This window comes from Vulpes vulpes, chromosome 3 (genome assembly GCF_048418805.1).
Source record: "Vulpes vulpes isolate BD-2025 chromosome 3, VulVul3, whole genome shotgun sequence".
NCBI classification, from domain to species: domain Eukaryota; kingdom Metazoa; phylum Chordata; class Mammalia; order Carnivora; family Canidae; genus Vulpes; species Vulpes vulpes.
This window is the reverse complement of record NC_132782.1, coordinates 23,088,554-23,113,157: the sequence shown is the minus strand read 5'-3', so window position 1 is coordinate 23,113,157 and position 24,604 is coordinate 23,088,554. Positions and strand designations below refer to the sequence as shown.

Sequence of the window (24,604 nt, the reverse complement as noted above, 5' to 3'; positions counted from 1 at the left end):
CAATGTGTGTGATGTTAAATTCTTTTATTTTGCTGTATATTCTTAGTATATTTGTTATTTATAACAATTAATTTACTAATATCTTTAAAGTTCCTGGGGTGCTTAAGAAAGGTATTCAAGAAGAAAGATCATCTAAAGCTCTTTCTGAAGACACAGCGATGTACAGTGAGTGTGGAAAAATTGGTGGTGCTTTTTGGTTTCATTTGTGTTTGTGTTTGTCTTCATAGCTTTTAAAAATAAATATACTAATATCTTATAAAAGCCCAACATGCCAAAAAATATTTGGCTAAAATTAAATTATTTGAATGGTTCTTTGCCTTAAACAAGGTATGTCTCCTCACCATTTTAAAAAATAAATAGCCCTGTACTTATAACATTGTCTAATTTTAGAAAAATCATTTGGCTTATTGAATTTGTCATTGTCTTGTCTTGTTAACCTGTTCTGTATGCAAATATCTTCTGCTTTGAAGCAACTTCTTTTCTTAGGCCTTGAAGTAACTTTAACTTCATCATAATGTTTTAATTGGATTTTATAGAATCAAAATGCCCCCTTATTTTTTTACTCTTCACAGCCATCATTGGAAACATTTGGCAATGTTGCTCAAATGACCATAGATTTATAAGGCCATTACAGCATCAAAAGAATTCTCAAATCATTTTTTATTGTTTGTATGTAAAATTATGATTAAATAATTTGAAGAACAAAATAATCTGAATAATAAAATATTCTGAATATTCAATAATTTGAATAGTAAAAATGACAGTAGTCAAGATTTTCTTCCATTTATTTTAACCTAAAAAATTCCCTGTGTAAGCCCATTATCTATTTATTTATTTTTTGTCTGTAATAGTAGGCTAGGATAAAAATATGTGATGACTTCCTCCATTAAGTATCCTTTCCATGTTTTAGTTTGGTTATTGTCACCAGCCAGTCTTCCTTTCTAAAAGCCAAGGAAATCTTTATTTTCTTCATTTGCCTTATTTTCAAAGATTTAACTATTTTTCTTTTTTCTGCTTCCATTCCCTAAGTGGTTGTTAAACTACACAGCCATAAACCAGATATGGTTTGAAATTATGGCCAATTAGGTTCCTGGAAAAGGGAAGGACTTACATGAATTTCCAGTAGATCAAATGTAGGAGAATTCTCAATGTGCAACTCAGTATCAACCCTGTTCTTTATGAACAAAACTAAGAGCAAAGGACAATTTTGCCAGTAACTTTCTGCAGACAAAGTAGAAGAATTATATAGTCCCTTGTTAGTGAATTCCTCAATTTTATTATTATCATAATTGGGAGTTCTTATGATAGACCTGGGAATGACGCTTTCTCTTAGCCAATGTGTTATTGTCACTAGTTTGTGTCTATTACTACAGGTAATCTGGGTGATGAATGTGTATTATGTATTATGTTTTCTTAATACTCTTTTCCACTGCCTTGAAATGCCCTCACTTGTATACATACTAATATCTTTAAAGTTTATGAAGTATATGAAGAATCTACCTCAGAAGAAAAAGTTCTTGTGACTCATCCTCAAAAGACAAAAGTCAAAATAGCAAAAGGTATATAACACCTATGATCTAGTCTGAAGAAAATTTATTTTTAGCTCTTTTAAAAGCTCTATCTTTTCCTTCGCTGTTTATAAATATAATTATACTCATATCTTTTAAGCACCTGAGCCATCCAAGAAAGTCGTTCCAGAGGACAAAATATATGTGACCATTCCTAAAAAGAGAGAAACACCAGCAACCAAAGGTACATTTCAACAACATCAAACCTAGATGAACATCTTTGGATTCAAGACTCAAAAATTGCGTGTTATATAATTTACTGTTTTTACAACCTCTAAGTGTAAACTTACTAATATCTTTAAAGAGCCTGATACAACCAGAGAAGTTTTTCCAGAAGTGGAGTTACCTGAAGCTGTTCCCCAAATTCCAGAGCACCCTCCAACTGAAGGTATAATTCTTAGTTATGAAAATCTAAAGAAAATCTTTCTTCTTTGGTCTGCTAAATACATTGTGTTTTGTGTAGGTTCTCAGAACCTCTAACACTAAAATACTAATATCTTGAAGGCCCCCAATGTACCCAAGACAAGAAACTTTCTATGCTTGCCTCCCCCTCCAAAACAAGTGCCACTCATACAATGTACAAGGATAAACAATTAGAACAAAAATTAAATTTCTAATTTAAAGCTACAATACCTGTTAATATACCTAACTTTTTATATATCTTGTGTCTTCATGTCTTTGCCTTTTCTCAACTAAAAAATACTAATATCTTTAAAGAGTTGGAAGTCTCCACGGAAGGTCTTCCAGAGCGGCAAGCTCCCGTTGCTAAAAGAAGAACGCTACCACCACCCAAAGGTACAAGCCAGAAGAAAGCCAGCTTCCATATCTCAGGAATGTAGTTGTCCTTAACATATGTAAATATACTAATATCTTGAAAGCCCCAGTTGCTACTAAGGAAGTCATTCCAAAGAAGTGGGTCCCCCAAAGCAGAAGCTCAGCTGGGTATATACATGTTCCCATGAGTTATTCAAAAGAAAATAGAGGGAAAAAAATCTTCAACTTATTTAAATGGAAGATGCTTGGGCTATAAACTTTATCTGTGAGGCCTCCAAGGATTACATGAAGATACATAATGTGTAGCTGTGACCCAGATGGATTGATTCTTCAATAAGAAATAGCTATTACTGTTTCCAAAGAAAGAAGAAAAAATAGCTAGAAAAAAAAATGTACACAAGACCACTTATAACATTTATATCCCTGAAACTCGATAGGATTGGTTTCATCCCCATTTAAAGCAGAAATCAGTACCATCAAATGGCAGAGGTGCTTGGCTGCAGACTGTAAATTGGTAATTCAATGCTCCCTGGGGTTGAAATTTCAAGAGATAATATAACTGCCTATTAGAATTGCTTTTCCATGAAAATAAACATACTACTAAGCACAAGCATATACATTTGAAATAATTATTTTCCCATAGGACTTAAATATAGAAATATTCTCAGAAAAACATGACATAAAGACAATAAGAGATTAAATTCAACTTTGAGCAGTTCTTTTTTGTGCTATGGTCTCCACCTGAGAGCCTTCTAAAACTAAGGCAGTTAAAACTAGTTAAAGTTGGAATTCTGTGCTGAGTACTTAATTATTCCTTCTCATCACCTTTTATTGTCCACTTTGAATATTTTTAGATAAATCAAAAGAAGAGAAAGTTTTAAAACACCCAGAATAATAATTTCTTTATGATATCCATAATATTCTGTGATTTAAAGAATATCCAAAAAAATAAAGAAAGAAAGAATATCCAAACACTGACATGATTTTTTCAGTCTAGAATCTTTGGGTTATTCTCCTCTAATACTTGAAAAACAAATCCCTTTCTAAAGTGCCTAAGGCAAGGGTACAAAATGAAGCCTATCCAGATGAGAAAGAAGCTGTTTTATTCTCCTCAAATTAATAGCTAAAAGTACATCATTAATTATAAAAAATCGATTTTTTTCACTTGAAGCTAGTTTTCCATGATCTAATTTTCTATATACCTACCATTCCAAGGAATAAAATTACTAATATTGATAGTACCTGAGTTGACCAAGAAAATAGCTCCTGATAATCAAGCACTCATCTGTTCCTAAAGAATCAGCTATAAGGAACAGGGAGGTCTCCCATTCTGGGGCGTTCCTGTAGGCGGAGTTAGGACTAAAACGCTTCATCACCCTGAAGTACAGTGCATTTACTATCTTTAAAGTGCCTGAATCACCTCAAGAAACTGTCCCTGTAAAGAAAACCCCCATGGCTGCTCCCCCTGAGATTGAAACACCTTCCAGTAAAGGTATCATTCGTTCTATCCTTCCTGCCTTCATTTGTTTAATCAATGCCAATTTTGTTTGTGGTGCTAGGGAGCTGGGGAACCATAAACACGGAAAATTAAGACTTGATTCCCTTCTTCCAAACTTTATACATCATCCAGTTTTTTAGAAGAAGCACTCTTGTAGCCAGAAATACCATTGTGGTTTAATTAATAACTAACGTCTTCACTGATGCCTTAACCTCTAAGCATGATACTAATATCTTCAAAGCACCAGAAGCTGTGAAAGAATTTGCTCCTGAAGTGCAAGTATCTGAGGATGTTCCTAAAGAACCAGAACCTCTGCCTATAGAAGGTATGTCGATACCTGTGAACAGAGACTGAAGAAGAAATGATACGTCCTGTGATCTTAAGAACTATGCTTTACTAATGTTCTTCGTAACACCTAAATGTAAGCATACTAATATCTTTAAAGCACCTGAAGCTGCACAAGAAGTTAACCTCTCAAGAGAAAATATTTGTGGGTGTTCCTATGAAGACAGAAACCCCCTCTATTAAAGTACTCATTCAACCAATACTTAGTAGGGAGGGTCTACGGTGTCACAGGAACTAAGCCAGGTGCTGGCAGAGGGTGAGCCCTTCTTCTTGAGGATCCTACTAACCCCTAAGACTTAGTTGATTGGCGGAGCAAGGCGAGAATAGACAGGAAGAAAAGAGACTTCTAGAAAACTACGGCTAACTTTTTGTGGTTACTGGTTTCACTAATCATTTTAAATCTTAAATGTGAAATACTAATATCTTTAAAGTGCCTGAAGCTCCTCAAGAAGTTTTTCCTGCCAAGAGAGTTCCTTCCAAAAAAAGAGAACCTCCTTCGATCGAAGGTACAAGTGGCCATGCCCTCAAGCTAAAGAAGAGATAGCTCTTGTTGTCTTGAAAAATTTTTGCTGTGCCTCGTGATCTCCATGACACTAAATGTTAAAATACTAATTTCTTAAAGTGCCGGAAGCTCCCCAAGAAATTGTCTCTGAAAAGAAAACATATGTGATTCGTCACAAAAAGGCTGAAGTTGTTCCTGATGAAGGTATATGTTCTTGGAAGCTTAGCGATTTGGGGAAATGTCTTTGCTGATATGAATGTGCTTCCTGTGTGTTTGGAGTCTTATAACTTCTCAATGTAAAAATATTAATATCTTTAAAGTGCCAGAAGCTCCCAGAGAAGTTGTCCCACAAAAGAAAGTGCCTCCTCCCCAAAAGCCTGAAGTCGTACCTGCCAAAGGTACATTCTGGACCACCCTTTCCTTAAGGTGGGGTAGGAGGGCAATAGGAAGGACCACCAGGCTAGACTTGAAAGTTCTTTTGATGTATAAATGCAGTTCTTGTCTGTGTTGATCCTTGTGACTCAAAAGCAAATTTACTAATATCTTCAAAGTGCCCGAAGCTCCCAGAGAGGTTATCCCTGAAAAGAAAGTGCTTGTGGCGCCTCGTAAAAAGCCAGAAGTCCCACCTGTTACAGGTATTTGTCACTAGCCTTAGGTTTAAGAAGATATAACTCTTCTGCTCTTGAAAATATTTTGCACTAGTGGCCTCACCATTTTTAATTGTAATTTTACTAATATCTTTTAAGTGCCCGAGGCTCCCAAAGAAGTTGTCCCTGAAAAGAAAGTGCTTGTGGCGCCTCCTAAAAAGCCAGAAGTCCCACCTGTTACAGGTACTCGTCACCGACCTTAGGCTGAAAAAGACAGAACTCTCCTGCTCTTGAAAATATTTTGTTCTAGGCGTCTAATAACCCCTAAGTATAATTTACTAATATCTTTTAAGTGCCCGAGGCTCCTGAAGAAGTTGTCCCTGAAAAGAAAGTGCCTGTGGCACCTCCTAAAAGGCCAGAAGTCCCACCTGTTACAGGTACTTGTCACTCACCATAGACTTAAGAAGGCATAACCCTTCTGTGCTTGAAAATATTTTGTTTCACTTGTCTTCAAAACCCCTAAGTATAATTTTACTAATATCTTTTAAGTGCCCGAGGCTCCCAAAGAAGTTGTCCCTGAAAAGAAAGTGCGTGTGGCACCTCCTAAAAAGCCAGAAGTCCCACCTGTTACAGGTATTTGTCACTAGCCTTAGGCTGAAAAAGATAACTCGGCTCTTGAAAATATCTTGTTCCAGGGATCTTCATATTTCCTAAATGTAATTTTACTAATATCTTTTAAGTGCCCGAGGCTCCCAAAGAAGTTGTCCCTGAAAAGGAAGTGCATGTGCCGCCTCCTAAAAAGCCAGAAGTCCCACCTGTTACAGGTACTTGTCACCGACCTTAGGCTGAAAAAGATAACTCTGCTCTTAAAAATATCTTGTTCCAGGGATCTTCATATTTCCTAAATGTAATTTTACTAATATCTTTTAAGTGCCCGAGGCTCCCAAAGAAGTTGTCCCTGAAAAGAAAGTGCGTGTGCCACCTCCTAAAAAGCCAGAAGTCCCACCTGTTACAGGTACTTGTCACCAATGTTAGGCTTAAAAAAGCATAATTCTTCTGCTCTTGAAAATATCTTGTTCCAGGGGTCTTCATATTTCCTAAATGTAATTTTACTAATATCTTTTAAGTGCCCGAGGCTCCCAAAGAAGTTGTCCCTGAAAAGAAAGTGCCTGCGGCGCCTCCCAAAAAGCCTGAAGTCCCACCAGCCAAAGGTAGTCACCCCCCCACCCCTCACCCCAACCCTCACCCCCACCCCCACCACCGTCACCGGGTTTGATACTGTCCCTTTGCCTCCCCTCCGTCTAACCATGACATTACTAATATCTCTAAAGTGCCGGAGGTGCCCAAGGCAGCTGTTCCAGAAAAGAAGGTGCCTGAAGTGATTCCTCCCAAACCGGAAAGTCCTCCCCCTGCAGGTAATGTCCCTGTCATACATCCTAGGGCGAAAACTTATTTTAGCTAGAAAATTATGTATATAAATACGACCATATAAACGTGGTAGAATTCTAAAGAAAGTCAGAAGTTAACCACAGTATCTTAGTGCATAATTACGTTACAGTCACCAATTTTTTTCCACCGTTTCTAAACACAAATTACCAATATCTTTGAAGTGCCTGAGGAACCACCCAAGGAAGTCATCCCTGAGAAGAGAGTACCGGTGGCTCCTCCCAAAAAGCCAGAAGCTCCACCTGCTAAAGGTATTTATCCTTCTGTGTTGTTGGTCACCTATTTCAGGGGGCTGGGAGAAGTGTCACAGGAGTGTCCGCCAGTCTCATAAATTGCATTTGCTTGGGTAAATGTGTTGGCAATAAAACCCCTTTATAATCTCTAACTAAAAGATACTAATATCTTCAAAGTTCTTGAAGCTCCTAAAGAAGTTGTCCCCGAAAAGAAAATGTCTGTGGTTGTGCCCAAAAAGCCAGAAGTCCCACCTGCTAAAGGTATTTATTCACACTGTCCTATTAAGAAGAAAAGAATATCATCTTGTACTCTTCACCATCGTTGTAATATGTACCTTCGCCACTCATAAACTCTAAAAATACTAATATCTTTCAAGTGCCTGAAGTTCCTCAAGAAGCTGTCCCCGAAGAGATCATTCCCAAGGCACCACCCAAAAAACCAGATGCTCCTCCTGTTACAGGTACATGTTAGCCCTGACCTCAGTTTGAAGAAATATCTTCTTTTCTTCAGATTAATTTTAGCCCATTGCTCTTCATTAACTTAACTTTAAAACTACTAATATCTTTCAAGTACCTGAAGTTGCTCAAGAAGTTGTCCCAGAAAAGAAATTTCCCAGGGCACCACCCAAAACACCAGAAGCCCAACCAATTTCAGGTATTATTCACTCAAGTCCTTATCGAAAGAAGAAATACCAGTTCTGCTCTTGGAAATAGTTTTAGTCCACTGACCCCATTAATCTAAATGTAAAACTACTAATATCTTTTAAGTGCCTGAAGTTCCTCAAGAAATTGTCCCTGAAAAGAAAGCAGCAGTGGCACCTCCTAAAAAGCCTGAAGCCCCACCTGTTACAGGTACTTGTCTCTCACCATAGACTTAAGAAGATACAAGCCTTCTGCGCTTAAAAACATTTCGTTCTAGCAGTCTCGTAACCCTTAAGTGTAATTCTACTAATATCTTCTAAGTGCCCGAGGCTCCCAAAGAAGTTGTCCCTGAAAAGAAAGTGCGTGTGCCACCTCCTAAAAAGCCGGAAGTCCCACCTGTTACAGGTATTTGTCACTCACCTTAAGTTTAAAAAGACACAACTTCTGCTCTTGAAAATGTCTTGTTCCAGCGGTCTTCATAACTCCTAAGTGTAATTTTACTAATATCTTTTAAGTGCCTGAAGCTCCCAAAGAAGCTGTCCCTGAAAAGAAAGTGTCTGTGGCACCTCCTAAAAAGCCCAAAGTCCCACCTGTTACAGGTACTTGTCACTCACCTTAGACTTAAGAAGATATAACCCTTCTGTGTTTGAAAATGTTTTGTTCTAAGAGTCTCATAACCCTTAAGTGTAATTTTACTAATATCTTCTAAGTGCCCGAGGCTCCCAAAGAAGTTGTCCCTGAAAAGAAAGTGCGTGTGCCACCTCCTAAAAAGCTGGAAGTCCCACCTGTTACAGGTACTTGTCACTCAACATAGACTTAAGATATAACCCTTCTGTGCTTGAAAATGTTCTGTTCTAGTCGTCTCGTAACCCTTAAGTGTAACTTCACTAATATCTTTTAAGTGCCCGAGGCTCCCAAAGAAGTTGTCCCTGAAATGGAAGTGCCTGTGGTGCTTCCTAAAGAGCCTGAAGTCCCACCTGTTACAGGTACTTGTCACTCACCTTCGATTTAGGAATATAACCCTTCTGCACTTAAAAATGTTTTGTTCTAGAAGTCTCATAACCCCTAAGTGTAATTTTACTAATATCTTCTAAGTGCCTGAGGCTCCCGAAGAAGTTGTCCCTGAAAAGAAAGTGCGTGTGCCACCTCCTAAAAAGCCAGAAGTTCCACCTGTTACAGGTACTTGTCACCGACCTTAGGCTGAAAAGATATCTCTGCTCCTGAAAATATCTTGTTAAAAAAAAAAAAAGAAAAGAAAATATCTTTTCCAGGGGTCTTCGTAATTCCTAAGTATAATTTTACTAATATCTTTTAAGTGCCTGAGGCTCCCGAAGAAGTTGTCCCTGAAAAGAAAGTGCGTGTGCCACCTCCTAAAAAGCCAGAAGTTCCACCTGTTACAGGTATTTGTCACCAACCTTAGGCTGAAAAAGATAACTCGGCTCTTGAAAATGTCTTGTTCCAGGAGTCTTCGTAATCCCTAAATGTAATTTTACTAATATCTTTTAAGTGCCCGAGGCTCCCAAGGAAGTTGTCCCTGAAAAGAAAGTGCATGTGGCACCTCCTAAAAAGCCAGAAGTCCCACCTGTTAAAGGTATTTGTCACCGACCTTAGGCTGAAAAAGATAACTCGGCTCTTGAAAATGTCTTGTTCCAGGAGTCTTCGTAATCCCTAAATGTAATTTTACTAATATCTTTTAAGTGCCCGAGGCTCCCAAAGAAGTTGTCCTTGAAAAGAAAGTGCGTGTGCCACCTCCTAAAAAGCCAGAAGTCCCACCTGTTACAGGTACTTGTCACCAATGTTAGGCTTAAAAAAGCATAATTCTTCTGCTCTTGAAAATGTCTTGTTCCAGGGGTCTTCATGATTCCTAAATGCAATTTTACTAATATCTTTCAAGTGCCCGAGGCTCCCAAAGAAGTTGTCCCTGAAAAGAAAGTGCCTGCGGCGCCTCCCAAAAAGCCTGAAGTCCCACCAGCCAAAGGTAGCCACCCCCTACCCCGGCCCTCACCCTCACCCCCACCCCCATCACCGGGTTTGATACTGTGCCTTTGCCTCCCCTCCGTCTAACCATGACATTACTAATATCTCTAAAGTGCCGGAGGTGCCCAAGGCAGCTGTTCCAGAAAAGAAGGTGCCTGAAGTGATTCCTCCCAAACCAGAAAGTCCTCCCCCTGCAGGTAATAATCAAACTCACAAAACCATTTTGTTTTAAAAGAGAACTCTGTACTTAGTGTTGTAAAAATCTTTTTGTAAAATATGTCCAATACTTTAGGCAACTCTAGCATTAAAATGAGCTTGTCTCTTTTAAGTGCATGAGGAGCCTGAAGAAGTTGCCTGGGAAGAGCCCCCCGCCGAAGCTGTGGAAGAGCCAGAGCCTGCTCCTCCTCCGAAAGGTACTTGGCCAGTAGCTAGGTCACCTTAGGAAACGTTCCTCCCCTCTTGCCCTGAAAATTCTGGACGTTTTGAACTTTTGTCTTATTTTTCATTCATCCTCACGGATTCTAAAAAAATAAATTTTAATATCTTTAGTGGCGGTGCCACCCAAGAAACCTGTCCCAGAAAAGAAACCACCTGCTGTTGTTGCCAAAAAGCCTGAACCACCACCAGTGAAAGGTATCTCCCACTGCCACTAACCTCCTACAGAAAAATGTGTCTTTATTTAAAGTGTTGGTGGGGTTCCACGGCTATACCTAATGATTTTCATGTCATGGAAAATATGAGCTAAGAACAACTCATTATCTTTTAAAGTGCCTGAGGTACCCAAGGAAGTTGTCCCTGAAAAGAAGGTGCCTCCAGTGGTTCCCAAAAAAGAAGAAGTCCCACCTGCTAAAGGTACATACAGCTGACTACTGTGTGATGGAGGATAAAGTCTCCAACTCTTAAAAAGTATTTTGTTCTATGTAGATGTGATGAATGTTTACTAGCGGCTCTTCATAATGTTCAAATACTAATATCTTTAAAGTGCCTGAAGTTCCAAAAGAAGTTGTTGCAGAGAAGAAAGTAACGGTGCCCAAGAAGCCCGAAGTCCCGCCACCTAAAGGTATGTGTCGCTAATGAGATTCTTCGGGAAAGCACTCCCCCTTGGTTTCAAAAGTTACTCATTATAGGAAACCCTGTTGTTTGTCAAACCTCTTTTATTCACAATCACAAACCTGCCGTTCTGGATTTTTAGGGTTTACATGTTTTTAAATAACATCATTGGTTTAAAAACAAACAAGAAACTGATGCATCTATTATGAGCATCAAAAAGTGGACTAACAAGGTTCCGTTAATCTTCGTAGGCCACATCTCCCTCCCTGCTGGGTGGGTCTCAGAACAGATTACTGGCCTTGTGAATTTTATTCTTGGATTTATCTCTGGGTTATTTGACCTAGATGTGAACTAGAGGTGGTATAAATTTCATGTCCTTCTCTACTACCCAGAAGTAAAACTAACTAATATCTTTAAAGTGCCAGAGGTGCCAAAGAAACCTGTCTTTGAAGAGGAACCAGCCATTCCTGTTCCTGAGAAAGCAGAATCTCCTCCTCCAGAAGGTACACATAAGACCATTAACGAGCTTGCCACTCATGACAATTGCTAATTTAAGCCTTGTTCCTCTTTTTTTCTTATTCAGTGTCTCTTGATCACTTTCTATCCTGTAATTACTTGTCTTAAACATTCTTAATTAGTGCTGATTTGGGTTCTCAATCAGCGACATTTACACATCATAAGCTATATTAAAGTTTCTCTAATGCACACAAAAAGTAGGGCAGGACTAGTGACTGTAAATGACATTAAACACCAAAAAGGCTTTCTAAGCATTCAAATCAATAGAAACAGAAGTCCACGCGAATAAGGTAGATTTCATCTTCACAAAAATAAGAGAAGGTATTAATTAAAACAAGGGAGGAAGTCAAGGTTACTCGTTTTTATGTTCAGTGTTTTGTGCATCTCCAAATATTGTTCGATACATGGAATTAAAATTAACTATATCTTTAAAGTATATGAAGAACCTGAGGAAATTGCTCCTGAAGAGGAAGAGCCAGTTCCTGTCGCAGAGGAGGAGGAGCCAGAAGCCCCACCACCAGCAGGTACATGGCGGGATCCTGTACTACACGGGAAAGTACATCATTTGACTTTTATAACTATTAGAGATCTTCTTTAAGGTAAAAATGTTAGTCTTCTATCCTCTTACTTGAAATTTGACTTCACTGGCAAGAACAGAAGTCATTTGCACACACAAAGCTGTGGAATTTTCCAGTGTGCCTACCAAAGGAATGGGTGTGATCTTCTCTTTTCGTTCATTAGTGTCAAAGCTTTTCATTGTAATCATTTGACTGAAAGAAATTCCTATCTTTCAAGTGCCTGAAGAACCCAAGAAGATTGTTCCAGAGAAGAAAGTTCCTGTTATCAAGAAGCCAGAAGCTCCACCTCCTAAAGGTACTTACAGTAACATAAATCATTTTTCATTTTTGTGTGCTAAAATCTGACACTCTCTGTATTATGTATTGTGTCGTATTTATGTGCGTAACTGTTACCTAAATGTTGTTGTCAAATTAATGTGTACATGTTATATCTTGCGATTTTATATTATTAAATGCTACTAATATCTTTAAAGTACCTGAGATGGCAAAGAAAGTTGTCCCAGTGAAGAAAGTCCCAACGGTTAAGAAGCCAGAAATACCTGCAGCTGAAGGTATTCACGTCAATCATTGATATCATTAGTATCATTCCGTTTTTAAAGTTATCTGTTATCTGTGTTTGTTGTTGCATAACTATGGACAAAAATGTCCTTACTTCATTTCCAACAATTTTAATACTGCTCCATTAATTACAGATTCTTTATTCTTAACACTTAAGATGTTTCTAAATACTCTTTTTAAAATAAAACTAATATCTTCAAAGTGCCTGAGGTGCCCAAGAAACTTGTTCCAGTAAAGAGGGAAACTGTGCCTGTGGCCAAAAAACAAGAAGTCCTGCCCAAAAAAGGTACCTACCATGAAGAAAAAAATGTATATTTCTCTGAATGCTATCTGAGCAATTTCATAATAGGTCTTATGCAAAACCACATTTCACAGATAAAAAGGGGAAGATCGTGAGGGCAAAGAGAAAAAAATGATAAGCAGGAGGGGAAAAAATGAGATTCAGCTGTGCTATGACATGGTTCCATGGGGTAGCAAAGGACCTCCTCTGATTCAAGAAGTAGAACAGCTCAATTCAGCATATTTTGCTGAATGTCCAACCACTAACCAAACAGTGTCCTACAAAAAAAAGTTCTTGTCCTGTCTTCAACCAACTTAAAGATGGTGTGAAGAAAGCACAGCACAACTCTAACAGAGACAGGAAGCAATCACACCTACAAGAGTATAAAGGGCTACAGAAACACAGAGCAAGGGAAGATAAATTTCAGGCAGAGGCATCAGGGAAAACTGTATGAAAGAAATAAAAAGTTAAGTTTCGACCGATTTTTATGTTGTATAGCAATTGAGAAAATGGTCGGGCTTCAGAAAGATGACTAGCAATAGTTCCAGCTACTCAAAGACAGTGATAATAGTCAAGAGCCCCTGCAATTATTTAAGAGTTGGACAACACCAATGGTAGTAGAAATGGAAGAAGAAAGAGATGGGAGATCGAATTGGTGTCTATTATGGAAACAAGTAGCGAAATAGAGGAGCCCAAGATGATCATAGAGGTTGTAGCTAGGTATCAGTGAGAATGGTTTATTGGGTCCCTAACTAATATTAGAAAAAAGAAAGTGTTTTTTTCACTTTTCAAACGTAGAAGCTGGGAATCTGCATCTAGAATTTAGGAAAGAGATCAGAGCTGGAGGTGTCGATGTAGAAGTCGTCCACAGAGAAATAAGAGTTGAGAGTGCAAGAGTGATTGCTCACAGAAGGTAGAGTCAAATTTTTAAAGCTTCAGAGTTAGGCCAGTGGAGAAGAATGGCATTTAAGGGTACTCAGAGGAAGAGAAGTGAATGAAGAAGGCTGAGAAAACTCATTTATAAAATTGGAATGTCCAAAAGGATGCCATGCCTCCAAAGCCAATATTCCCCCATGAAGTCTTGTAAGATAAAGTTCTTTCTACTGTATTCTTTGCCTGCTGTTTGCAGAATCTTGTACATCTTCTAAATTCTTAATAGTAAACAAAATCAATATCTTTAAAGTGCCTCAAGTGCCCAAGGAAATCATCCCAGAAAAGAAAGTGTCCGTTCCTATTCCTGAAGAGCCAGAAGCCCCACCTGTTCAAGGTACACAGCTGCTCTATAAATCTTGGAAAGATGACAGTTGTCTTCATCATCTTGCCTTGGTTGTATATGGGTCTTATGTATTTGTCTGTTGTCGGTCTTATGTAGTAAAATTGTTGATATTTTGGGGCCATCTGAAGAAGATGTTAGAGAGTATAACTAAGTTGGTATGTTGCAACTTAGCAGTTGAAAGATTCTATTGTGAATACAGTCTAAAATATGATACTGTGTTTTTTAAGTTGAAGAGCCTCCCGAGGAAATAATGTATGAAGAGAAAGCATCCATAACCATTGGTAGAAAAGTGACTCCCCCTGTTGAAGGTATAAACATAAACTTTTTTAATCTCTTAAAGACTCCTGCTACAAATTTAAAAAAAAACTATTCATAGGGTGACGTTCTTTCTTGAAATTCTATACAGAAGCATTCCAACATCTGCTTGCTTCACTTTTCAAATAGTTATACTTCTTTTAAGGTAGAATCTTTAATTTGATTATTCTTGATAGTAATTAATAATTCCGTTTACAAGGCAAAACTGGAATAATTGCATTGGATTCTCAAACAGTCACCCCTTGTCAAATTTTATTTTATTTTATTTTATTTTATTTTATTTTATTTTATTTTATTTTATTTTATTTTATTTTATTTTTACCCCTTGTCAAATTTTAAAAGTCATCTCATTCATCATCAACCTACATCAAATAGTTAATAGAATGTTTAATAGAAATCTTACCTCCTTTTCTATATGAGTGACTTTGTATGAGGTGTATGTTTTTGTTTTTGTGACTACAATCTTTATATCGGTGTGAAATTTGTATGAGTCTTTGTGAAGAACTTTTCAATCTCATATCCTCTGTCAACATTCTTTAAAGAACGTGAAATTCAAAAGTATATCGAGCCTGAAGAACCTGAACCTGAACCACAGCCAGAAGAAATACCAATACAAGGTATTCAGTTACTTGGACTTAGCTCTTTATCATCATATTCTTCATCTTCACATACATATATATGTGTGTATGTTTAATGTTGTTCCTTGTGTCTCTCTGCATCTGTGTGTAAGATACTCTGTTGTAAATGTGCATTTCATTCTTACGTATCCCTGTCATTTGTGCTATCGATCTCATGTCAGGGGGGCTTACATGAATACTTCCTTTGTTTTTATTAGTGCCTTTGCCATATTTCTCATCATCGGTGTACAGTGTTGATATTTTTGTGTTTTATGTTGGATACTGTTTTATGTTGGACGCTAATGTGAATGTAAAAAGCAAACTTTATGCTTCACATATATGCTTACATTTCTACTGAATGTACTATATATGCACATGTGAATTAGCATACACGTGTGCTAACACTCCTGAAATACTCTTTCAAGAACCTGAACCTGAAAAGAAGGTTGTTGAGAAACCAAAACTCAAACCAAAGCCTGCCGCACCTCCTCCGGCTCCACCGAAGGAAGATGTGAAGGAGAAAATGTTCCAACTTAAAGGTATAAAAATGCTACTCCAAAGCTTTATTAACCTGCTTCACACTTCTATTCAGTCATCTGAAATGGTGCTTGCAAGAAATGTATCATTTTTTAAAGTGTGCGCTTTCAAACATGATCGAGCCGTGAGAGTTGCTTAGAGACCTGCGTTTTTTGCTGCCTCAGGGTGCTTTGTCTGGTCATGCCTCAAAGAAAGGGCATCATTGCTCATCCCTAGCTTCATCCTGGACATATGGATGCAGCGTGGCCCAACTAACCTTCTTATGGAGAAAGGGTTTTCTGATTTCAGAGTGTGATTATCATGCATATCTTTGGGATCTTGCGCACTGGAATATATGAGAAAACCCTGCATGAAACTTTGAATGTTGCAGTAACAAATTTATACAAAAGCCAAAGCTTTGTTCTTAAACAATTTCATGTGTTCTGAAATATGCTATAAGTAATAAACTTATGGCATCAATAGCTAATACGCTCTCATATACCATCAAAGGAAAGCATACGAATGACCTGCCGCTGCTCCCCCCACTTTTTTTTTCTTTTGAAACTTAAAAACCCATATTGTGTCCTATGTGGTCTTTGGCATAACCAGAAAGAGTGATTATGAATACATTTGATATCCAGCATCTCTTCTCATTATTAAATTTCCCTTCATTCTTTTGGTATTTAGATATTTCTTTGAATTGATGCAATGTTACTTAATTCTTAAAATGACATCTGAAATAAACTGGCAAACGCCTATTATTCTTCTCATGGTAATACAATGTCGTCTTATTTGTAGTGTCATGAGATTTCTCAATCTAAAATATCTACATATAACCTTAGACGAGCACTTTTCCCATAGTCACCTACACATGTACAAAGCCAGTATCTTTCAGAGTAAACTACTGAGTTCTCATGATTCTTGCCCCTCGTTACCCTTCCTGGCCAGCAGGGGTAACTTCTGGCATTCCGAGTCAGACGGAAAATGGGCACCTCTTCAAAGGCTTCCCATCTATTGATTCATAGTCCATAAAGATACATATTTAATACAAATTTAAATGTAATATAAATGTACACGTAAAGGAAAATTTCTTCTTCCTGTAAAGAACCAAAATTATCTTCTTTCTCTACCAGACTTAATCTCACTACTCACTGTCAGAGTAAAAGGGCAATGTTTTCATGGTTTGAGTGCTTCTTGTGTGTTCTTTGGTGGCTGCTCTTGGCTGTTATCAATGCTATTATTAGGCTGTAAGCAAAGCTTGGTTTTATTCTTGGAGCAGATATTTAATAATTTACTTCAGATTAGTCTGAATATACAAATAATAACATTAAGATCATATTCTTTAAAGCTGTTTCAAAGAAGAAAGTTCCTGAAAAACCTGAAGTCCCAGAAAAAGTGGAGCTTAAGCCTCTGAAAGGTATTTCGCAGTCTGGAAAATGTATTTCTATGCAGTATCCCTTCATCGGGTTCCTTGCTCTTCCTGTCTTCTAGAATGTTCTGTCTTTCTTTTTTTTCTTCCTTTCTTTCTTTCATAATCAGAGTAGTCTCATTTATTTCTTGTATTTTTGTAGTTTTTATGGCCCTGGCTCATAAGTGTTGCTGCCTTTGTCTCCCATCAAATTCATACATTGTGGATAGATATTGTTTATCTTTGTCTCATCTACATACGTCTTCTTGTATTTTCCTTAACTTGAAAATATCAAATTTTGCTGGTTAGCTGAAGTTAGTATCAAGACACATCTTAGGCTAAAATGCAGAGACCTAATAGTAGAAAGCTTTTGAATTTCACCTGAACAGAGTATTTTAGACAGTGTTAGAAGCGCTACATACAAGTCACGTCCTCCTTCCATACTATTGAGGTGACTTATAAGGATTTCCTGTGGCTTTCCTGTCACTCTCTTGTCACTGACTCCAAGAGGTTCTTTCAGGTGTGCAGATCTTACTGGGAGTTTAAGGGAGCATTCCTGATCACTGAAGGTCCTTTCTCAAAATTCATTCCTCTTTAAACTGTATTTTCCCTATCTAAACCTAGACCCCCAAATAAAAATAAATGGATCATACGCTTTAGGAAAATTTCTGTTAAAAATAAGATTATTAATTCTTCTAGTAAGTAAAATAGGTGGGAGCCTTATGTTTAAGTAATCAACACATCCATATCCAGAAACTGAATCTGTTCTTGATTCACTCTGGAATTTTAGAAAAATCACCCATCTAAATATACATTTCCTGACTTGTAAAGTGGAGATTACAAAATAATATTACTATGGGAGTTAGCTAGTAATGGAGGGAAACCCACCTAAACATTAAAATGACATGGATTGACATTATAAGAACTTTAAAAATAATAGCTGCAATGATGTGTTCTGTGCCTGAATCCCAAATGTCAGTAAGACTTTAAAAACAAAATGGCAATACAGAAAAACAAATGCGAAGATGCATTTCCACTATTTCCATTGTATAAGTAAAAGATCTATGCCATTCCACATTAATTAGATGCATGGTTGTCTTTCCAGGTTTGATCAATGAAAATAGTTATACCTTGAGAATATTGGTAATGCTAAAATAGTATTGAAAGCCAGCACAATCTAACACGGATAAAAAAATTTAATGTTTGAGTGTGGAATTTTAACTTAAAATACCTGGCAGAAAAAAATCATTATTTAAAATATTTACCTTTTGTATATTTAAATTTTAGGTTATGCAAAGTTATCTTTACCACATTAAAAATAAAAACCTATTTAGGGTCACCTCGGTGGTTCAGTCAATTAAATATCTGACCCTTGATTTCAGCTCAGGTCTTGATCTCAAGGTCACGAGTTCAGGTCCTGGGTTGGGTTCCACGCTGGGTGTGGAGCCTACTTAAAAAACAAAAAACAAAATAAAAAACCTACTTAATGAGTTGCAAATATATTGCCTAAAGCACCAAATGGAAAATTTTGTAGAAATATCTAAAAACTCAGATTTATGAGTAAATAAAAAGGATGTTAAGTGATACAAATAAATAATGGTTTAAACTGGTTTTCATTAACATCAGTAGAGAGGTAAGGGGATTCAGCAATCACCCAGTGTTTCTCTTTTTTTTTCCACTCAAATCCATGAGGGTTGTAAGAGAAGGGAGGAGGCTGCTCTAGATAATATTATCCATTTAGTAGTCACTAAAGATGCAGGACAGAATGAACTTAGTATTCCTTGGGTCCCTTTTAGTCTAATTTTGAGAACCTTTTCTGATTCATTAAAAATGTGCTCCAACACAAGCTCTCAAATTCTGTAGTTTTATAATTTTAGGTTAGTATTATTTCAAAAAGGAGATCTTAAGAAATGATATTTCCTTTCTGTTAAGAAAATGAGAGTGCTCTTTCCCCAATACCAAGGTCATCAGCCAGATCCCTAGGCTTTCTTCTCCTGCCTGTGGAGATTGAATAATGACACTAACACTTACCATTTTAATGTAATTAAGAGTTGGGGAGATACCAATGTAGATTTGAACTGATCTACAATTTTAGATTGCGGCAAAGATGCTGTCAAGAAAAAAAAAAACAAAAACAAGAAAAAAAAAGATGCTGTCAAGAGCCCTGTATATGATCAAAGATTCATAAAATTGATATAGAATATCATCTATCCTCACGCAAGATAACTGTATTTGCTTGCGATGAATGCAACGGAATTTGTCACAAGGCCATATAAGATGTTTGCAAAAAAAAAAATGCATCGAAGTGTATTAATTGCTTTTAAATTCTGTGATATTTATATGCAACAAAAATTTTTATTACTGTAGCTAACTAGTTTTGAAAGAGATCTTTTTCTTGTTGAAATTTACTTTTTATATGAATTTACTTCAAAATTTGAAATCATATTCTTTTAAGTGCCTGGAGCTGAAAAGAAAGTTCGCAAATTACTTCCTGAACCTAAACCTCAACCAAAGGAAGAAGTTGTTCTCAAAAGCGGTATAGTATTTTTCAACTGTTTTGTTAGCTTTAAATTTGCCAAAAAAAAAAAAAAAAAAAAGACTTGAAAGCTTACAAAATGTTTCTGTCTTTTGGTTATCTTTTAATCAAATTACCTACTTATCAAAATTCATTTATAGTTGCACTGAATATTGGGAAGGCTATCATTTTCATAGCTTTTTTAAAAAGAAGGCAGAAATTTTGTGAGCATTCACAGTTTTGAAGTTTACATGCATAGATGTAACTAAACTGATCATACTCTCAGCTAATAATAATGACCACAGTTGTCATGTTCATAATCAAATTATATAGTTAAAATACACTAAACCTATTAAATACTCTAAATTAGAGCAAACTACTTAAGCCTAAATTCAGTATTCAGTTTTAAAGTGTGATACAGGATCATCACAACTAATAAATAACATTTCTTTTAAAAAACTGAGCATTTCTTTCTACTAATAAAAATCTTGAAGAATTGGTAAGCAGGATACTCAGATGAGGAATGGAAATCTAACATTTTTTTTTCACACAGAATTACAGGTGTCTAGACAAAACTCTTTGGCTGTCTCCACTGAAGTAAACTTTATACTTATTTATTTATTTATTTATTTTTTTTTTTATTTTTTTTTATTTTTTTTTTTTTATACTTATTTAAATACTCTTCATATTACAACGTTGAATTAGGATTTGAATTTGTTGCTATTCAAATTATTCGTTTTGTGTTTTGGTCATCTTTGCAACAGAGTTGTCTCCGAACAACAGCTTGTCTTTGTACATGGATATAAAGTGACTCCCAGTGTTATTCTAATTAATATAACTACCTTTTATTTAAAAAAAAACAAAAACAAAAAACAAGCACTTCTAGCATAAAGCCTGATTTGCCAGTGTACTAGGTTGCATGCTTTTCATTTTCCTTGCTTTGTACATTATTTGCATTTGTCCAGTGTGTTCAACATCTTCATTAGTTTGTTTGTCTTAGTTTACATATAAACCTTTTTGTCTTTTAAGTTCTAAGAAAGAGACCTGAAGAAGAAGAACCTAAAGTAGAACCTAAAAAACTAGAAAAAATTAAAAAACCAGGTAGGAATCTCAGCAACAATTATCTTTTAACGAAATGGACGTTTAACAAAAGGTTTATCGTGTAAACATTTCTGGAGTTAAATATAGACATAGCTTCACATTTCGTCTGTGAGATAGTCTCGTGCTTTCCATTGTCTGCTTTCTGTTTAAATATCTTTATAGTAATTTCCAAATCCATTCATGTATTTTCCTGCACTTTCTTACTGTGATTACTTTGCCACTTGTTCTTCTGGTAGAAGTGACTGGGAATTAATCAGGTTGGCTGCAAAATAGCTTCATGGGAGGGTTCAGCAAATGGGGCACAGACCTGGGGGTGCCTTTAAGTGGGTGGTGGGTTGTTATCATTAGCCTATTCTCAAAGGGTGTGTTTATTAGATGGAAGTGATCTAGAAAGGGAGAGCTAACAGAGTTGGGATGCAAGGGGATGGAATAAGAGAAAGTAAAATAAATTGAGGCACAGTCAAGGAGACAAAATAGAAATTAATTGATATGGCATAAGGTTTCATTAAAAGCCAGTAATAGAACTTTGAAAAATAGTCTGATCTGGTTATTTCAGGTCAGTTGATTTCTAAGTATTCAATTAACACTAGAAAATAATCTTATTATCTTAAAGTACCAGAGCCACCTCCAAAAGCTGTTGAAGAGGCTGAAGTACCTCCAGCTCCGGTTACAAAAAGGGAAAGGAAAGTGCCTGAACCAGTAAAAGGTACAAACTTAAAAGCACTTTCTTAGTTGTCTCAAAAAAAAAAAAATGTGAATATGCATCATTTAAAAAACTGTCACCTTGGCATTAAGATTTGAACACATGACCTTAATCTACTCATCACACATGGCTTTAATTTCCTTTACCATTTCACTCTTAGGTGCACTTGGCTAATGACCACCCATTTGTTAAACAATATGTTATGAGCACTAGGTAAAAAATGGATAATGAGACGAAAAACAACATTAGAACCTATAAAATGCTTTATTATATTTTCCAAATATTTTGTCTCAACTGCAAAATAAACTTTAGGTCAAACACTTGATTTGGTGACTATATGGGTTTAAATTCTAATATTTCCCAAGATAAATTATGTCTACCAGTTTGGTCTGATTTTGTGAAAAACTTCAAAAATACTGTGATAACCTGCTTACAACTGTGAATTCTTTTAGTGCCTGAAATTAAGCCAGCAATACCTCTCCCTGGACCTGAACCTAAACCAAAGCCTGAACCAGGTAAGTAAGCCTCTCCTCAGTGTCAGCAGCCTATTCCTGCGTGCTTCTCACCATGTGTCAAATAACAGAATTCAACCAAGCAAATGTGAAGATCTAATAGGCTTTACTAAACAATTCATGAATGAGCAGCACCTTATCTATCAAATAGAGAGGCACTCCAAGGAGCTATACAAGAGGGAAGGTTTTTATACACTGAGGGTGAGGACATGAAAGTCATGAGCAAAAAAAAAAAAAAAAAAAAAGGTGGCAGAGGAGGTTGTCTGCTAGAGGAAAAAGCAGGGGGGGTTTATGATGCAGATTATTTCATTCTTTGGGGGATGGAGAGGACCCAACAGACTCATTGGCGCTGATGGAAAAGAAAACATGCTGGCTGACCAGTTAAAACCACATTTCTGCGGGGAAGGTTGAAACTGCAATTAGACTGGTTATTAAGTCTCATTTTGGGGACTCAGTCTAAGTGATACCATTTTGAGTCTCTGTGTGTTTTTTAGCAAAAATGTAGGGCTTTTTTAAAAAAGGAAATAAAAGTCAGCACGCATCAGATGACTTATAAATATCCCAATATATTTTTAGATTATATTATTTTTTACCCAATATAATTAAACATATTGGATATATTATTACATCATACTGTATATAGTTCATGCTATAATTAGAATATATTTTCTCTGTAAAACTAGTGATTTGAAAATGTCAAAGTTATATCAGAAAAGGCAAATAGGCCTCCAAATGAGATTTTAGGAAGAGACAAATGAATGCATTAATGCAATGGACATCTCTCTACAGAAGTGAAAGTAATCAAACCACCTCCTGTGGAGCCTGCACCGACCCCCATCGCTGCCCCGGTGACGGTGCCTGTGGTTGGAAAGAAAGCAGGTAATTATTCTGTAGTTTTCTTTTTGTTTGTTTTTTGGGGGGCTTAATAAAAGTATTCATACTTCATTGTAGGCCCTCTTTTGTTGAGACATAGGCATCATCAACTTGGGGGGAGGCTAATAAATTCTTGATTAACGTTTCTTCATCAGATGTCCTTTCCTAACCTAATCTCTCACCCATGGGTGCATATTGTATTTTGATTCGGAATATTCATTCCTTCAAAGCATCATTGCTTTATGTGCTTTTGAAATTAAGTAATGAATATGTTCAAGGCTGATGAAAACTAAGGAGAGAGCCTTACATATAGGCAGCCCTTGGATATTCAAATTTTCCACTTACCCTCTAGGAATCATTTGTCCTTTTTTTTTTTTTTTTTTTAAAGACTGCATATTAACAAAATGAAAAGATTCTGGAAATGGATAGTGTTGATGATTGCAAATTGTGAATATACTTAACGCAACTGAATTGTATACTTTAAAATGGTTAAAATGGTGAATTTTGTTAGTTTTTTTTTTTACCACAATAAAAAAAGGGAGAGACTTCATATTTCAGCCTTTAAATCTATATAATAATCTAGGTCAATAATAATTCTTTTAAATGTACTAACTCAGTGGTATTAACTATCTCAGGTATAAATTTATGGTACTTATTAGTTGTATATGAACTATTAGTTCATCACGACGATGATAATCTCAAAACCAAAAATGATTTGATCAAAACCAAAAATGATTTGATCAATGATCAATACATATCCTAATTATATGACCCTTAGCTAGTTATTTTATCTCTTTAAGTTTTAATTTACTAGTCTGTAAAATCTGATGAATAATTATATCTGCCTCATAAGATTATTATAAGGATTAAATAAAGGTAAAACTGCACAGTGCTTGGTGCATAGTAAGCACTATGGAGATATTTAAATTTTTATTATGTCTATATTTAAATTTTTATTATGTCTAATGGCATGAGACAATATGCTATATTCTTTGGGCTGTAGTTCAACTTTAATAATTATGATATATTTTGTCACTGGTATTTATGATTGGGACATTATTCTGTTCAACTTCTACAATTTCAATATGATACTTTTTGTTAGTTCAGAAAAGAATAATAATCGTCATTGACTTAATTAAGTACATGTAAAAATAAAGCTTTTCTCACATTCCCAGGGGTTGAAGCTAGAGAGCTGGTTCTACAGTTTGTACTGCCCCCCATTAGTAATTTCATTAAACTCTAAATGTAGGAACTGACTTGCTTTTTTGCCTTAGTTTGTTGTCTAAGAGAAATCTTCAAAGGAATCCATATGTATGTAGCACATAGACCCCTTCTCTTTCCCTAATCTTTACTGGATTTGTCTGCTCAGTTAAAAAAAAAAAAAGGCTTTTGGTAACTTCTGGGCCATTTCCCTTTTTCCTACATCAACTCCTTGTTGACAGAACCTTCTTTCCTAGGTCCACTTAACCAACACATACATAAATATATAGAATCCTTTGCACAGCTGAGCAAGAGTTAAACTTCTCATTAGGCAACAGTACACTTTCTCCCAGAAATGGGAGGAGAATAAGGCACCTGCTGAAAGTAATTTTTTAATCCTAAATATGTTGGTCGCTTAGGGTGGTCATTATTGACCAGAATGATACTGATCAAAACATGCCTTCTTGGAAATATCAAAGTATTCTCCATGGAAGTCATATACATAAAGCCAATTTCTCTTCATGCATTAATATTTATAATAACATGACTCACCCTGCATGGTTTACTACTAAGCATAAAATAGGTCTGAAAATTGTTTAAATGCTGAGTTTTCCTTTTTATTTCAGAAGCCAAAGCACCTAAAGAGGAGGCTGCCAAGCCGAAAGGTCCCATCAAAGGTAAGATTCATTTCCCTGCACCTAAATTATAACCTTTCGTTCTGGGAAACTTTACATTCAAGGGAGAGAAAGTTTCAAAAATTCTAAATATCTTTATTATTCATAATTGATTCTGATAAAACTAATATGTCTTCTGATATCTCAAGTAACATACCTCTAATATTATTCAAATGAGTATTGTCTATACCAACTGTATTTTAGCATAATGAACTCTATAAATTCTCAGCTTCATTCTTCATCTACATGATATTTATATGGGACAATGAAATAATTAGACATTAATCAGGACATTTTATATTTGGGTTTAAAACTTGAGAAAATGAAGAACATTTCTTAT

At 36.2% G+C, this 24,604-nt stretch overlaps 1 protein-coding gene across 1 annotated transcript in view; it reads left to right on the top strand.

Moving 5' to 3' along the window:
- The window catches only part of TTN (titin), a 274,354-nt gene that overhangs the window by 139,354 nt on the left and 110,396 nt on the right, over positions 1-24,604 (top strand). Inside the window, exons 158-207 of the mRNA XM_072752064.1 lie at positions 91-165; positions 1,476-1,559; positions 1,669-1,752; positions 1,873-1,956; positions 4,617-4,691; positions 4,808-4,891; positions 5,008-5,085; positions 5,239-5,322; positions 5,434-5,517; positions 5,628-5,711; positions 5,824-5,907; positions 6,015-6,098; positions 6,206-6,289; positions 6,402-6,485; positions 6,606-6,689; positions 6,885-6,971; positions 7,131-7,214; positions 7,331-7,414; positions 7,525-7,608; positions 7,722-7,805; positions 7,917-8,000; positions 8,111-8,194; positions 8,306-8,389; positions 8,498-8,581; positions 8,691-8,774; positions 8,912-8,995; positions 9,103-9,186; positions 9,294-9,377; positions 9,490-9,573; positions 9,686-9,769; positions 9,902-9,985; positions 10,122-10,205; positions 10,341-10,424; positions 10,555-10,632; positions 11,042-11,125; positions 11,573-11,662; positions 11,934-12,011; positions 12,190-12,267; positions 12,477-12,560; positions 13,738-13,821; positions 14,058-14,138; positions 14,688-14,762; positions 15,188-15,301; positions 16,627-16,695; positions 19,142-19,222; positions 20,231-20,302; positions 20,916-21,008; positions 21,458-21,520; positions 22,307-22,396; positions 24,217-24,267. Coding sequence (XP_072608165.1) covers positions 91-165; positions 1,476-1,559; positions 1,669-1,752; positions 1,873-1,956; positions 4,617-4,691; positions 4,808-4,891; positions 5,008-5,085; positions 5,239-5,322; positions 5,434-5,517; positions 5,628-5,711; positions 5,824-5,907; positions 6,015-6,098; positions 6,206-6,289; positions 6,402-6,485; positions 6,606-6,689; positions 6,885-6,971; positions 7,131-7,214; positions 7,331-7,414; positions 7,525-7,608; positions 7,722-7,805; positions 7,917-8,000; positions 8,111-8,194; positions 8,306-8,389; positions 8,498-8,581; positions 8,691-8,774; positions 8,912-8,995; positions 9,103-9,186; positions 9,294-9,377; positions 9,490-9,573; positions 9,686-9,769; positions 9,902-9,985; positions 10,122-10,205; positions 10,341-10,424; positions 10,555-10,632; positions 11,042-11,125; positions 11,573-11,662; positions 11,934-12,011; positions 12,190-12,267; positions 12,477-12,560; positions 13,738-13,821; positions 14,058-14,138; positions 14,688-14,762; positions 15,188-15,301; positions 16,627-16,695; positions 19,142-19,222; positions 20,231-20,302; positions 20,916-21,008; positions 21,458-21,520; positions 22,307-22,396; positions 24,217-24,267 — 4,116 coding nt within the window. The remainder of the gene's footprint in view (positions 1-90; positions 166-1,475; positions 1,560-1,668; positions 1,753-1,872; positions 1,957-4,616; positions 4,692-4,807; positions 4,892-5,007; positions 5,086-5,238; positions 5,323-5,433; positions 5,518-5,627; positions 5,712-5,823; positions 5,908-6,014; positions 6,099-6,205; positions 6,290-6,401; positions 6,486-6,605; positions 6,690-6,884; positions 6,972-7,130; positions 7,215-7,330; positions 7,415-7,524; positions 7,609-7,721; positions 7,806-7,916; positions 8,001-8,110; positions 8,195-8,305; positions 8,390-8,497; positions 8,582-8,690; positions 8,775-8,911; positions 8,996-9,102; positions 9,187-9,293; positions 9,378-9,489; positions 9,574-9,685; positions 9,770-9,901; positions 9,986-10,121; positions 10,206-10,340; positions 10,425-10,554; positions 10,633-11,041; positions 11,126-11,572; positions 11,663-11,933; positions 12,012-12,189; positions 12,268-12,476; positions 12,561-13,737; positions 13,822-14,057; positions 14,139-14,687; positions 14,763-15,187; positions 15,302-16,626; positions 16,696-19,141; positions 19,223-20,230; positions 20,303-20,915; positions 21,009-21,457; positions 21,521-22,306; positions 22,397-24,216; positions 24,268-24,604) is intronic.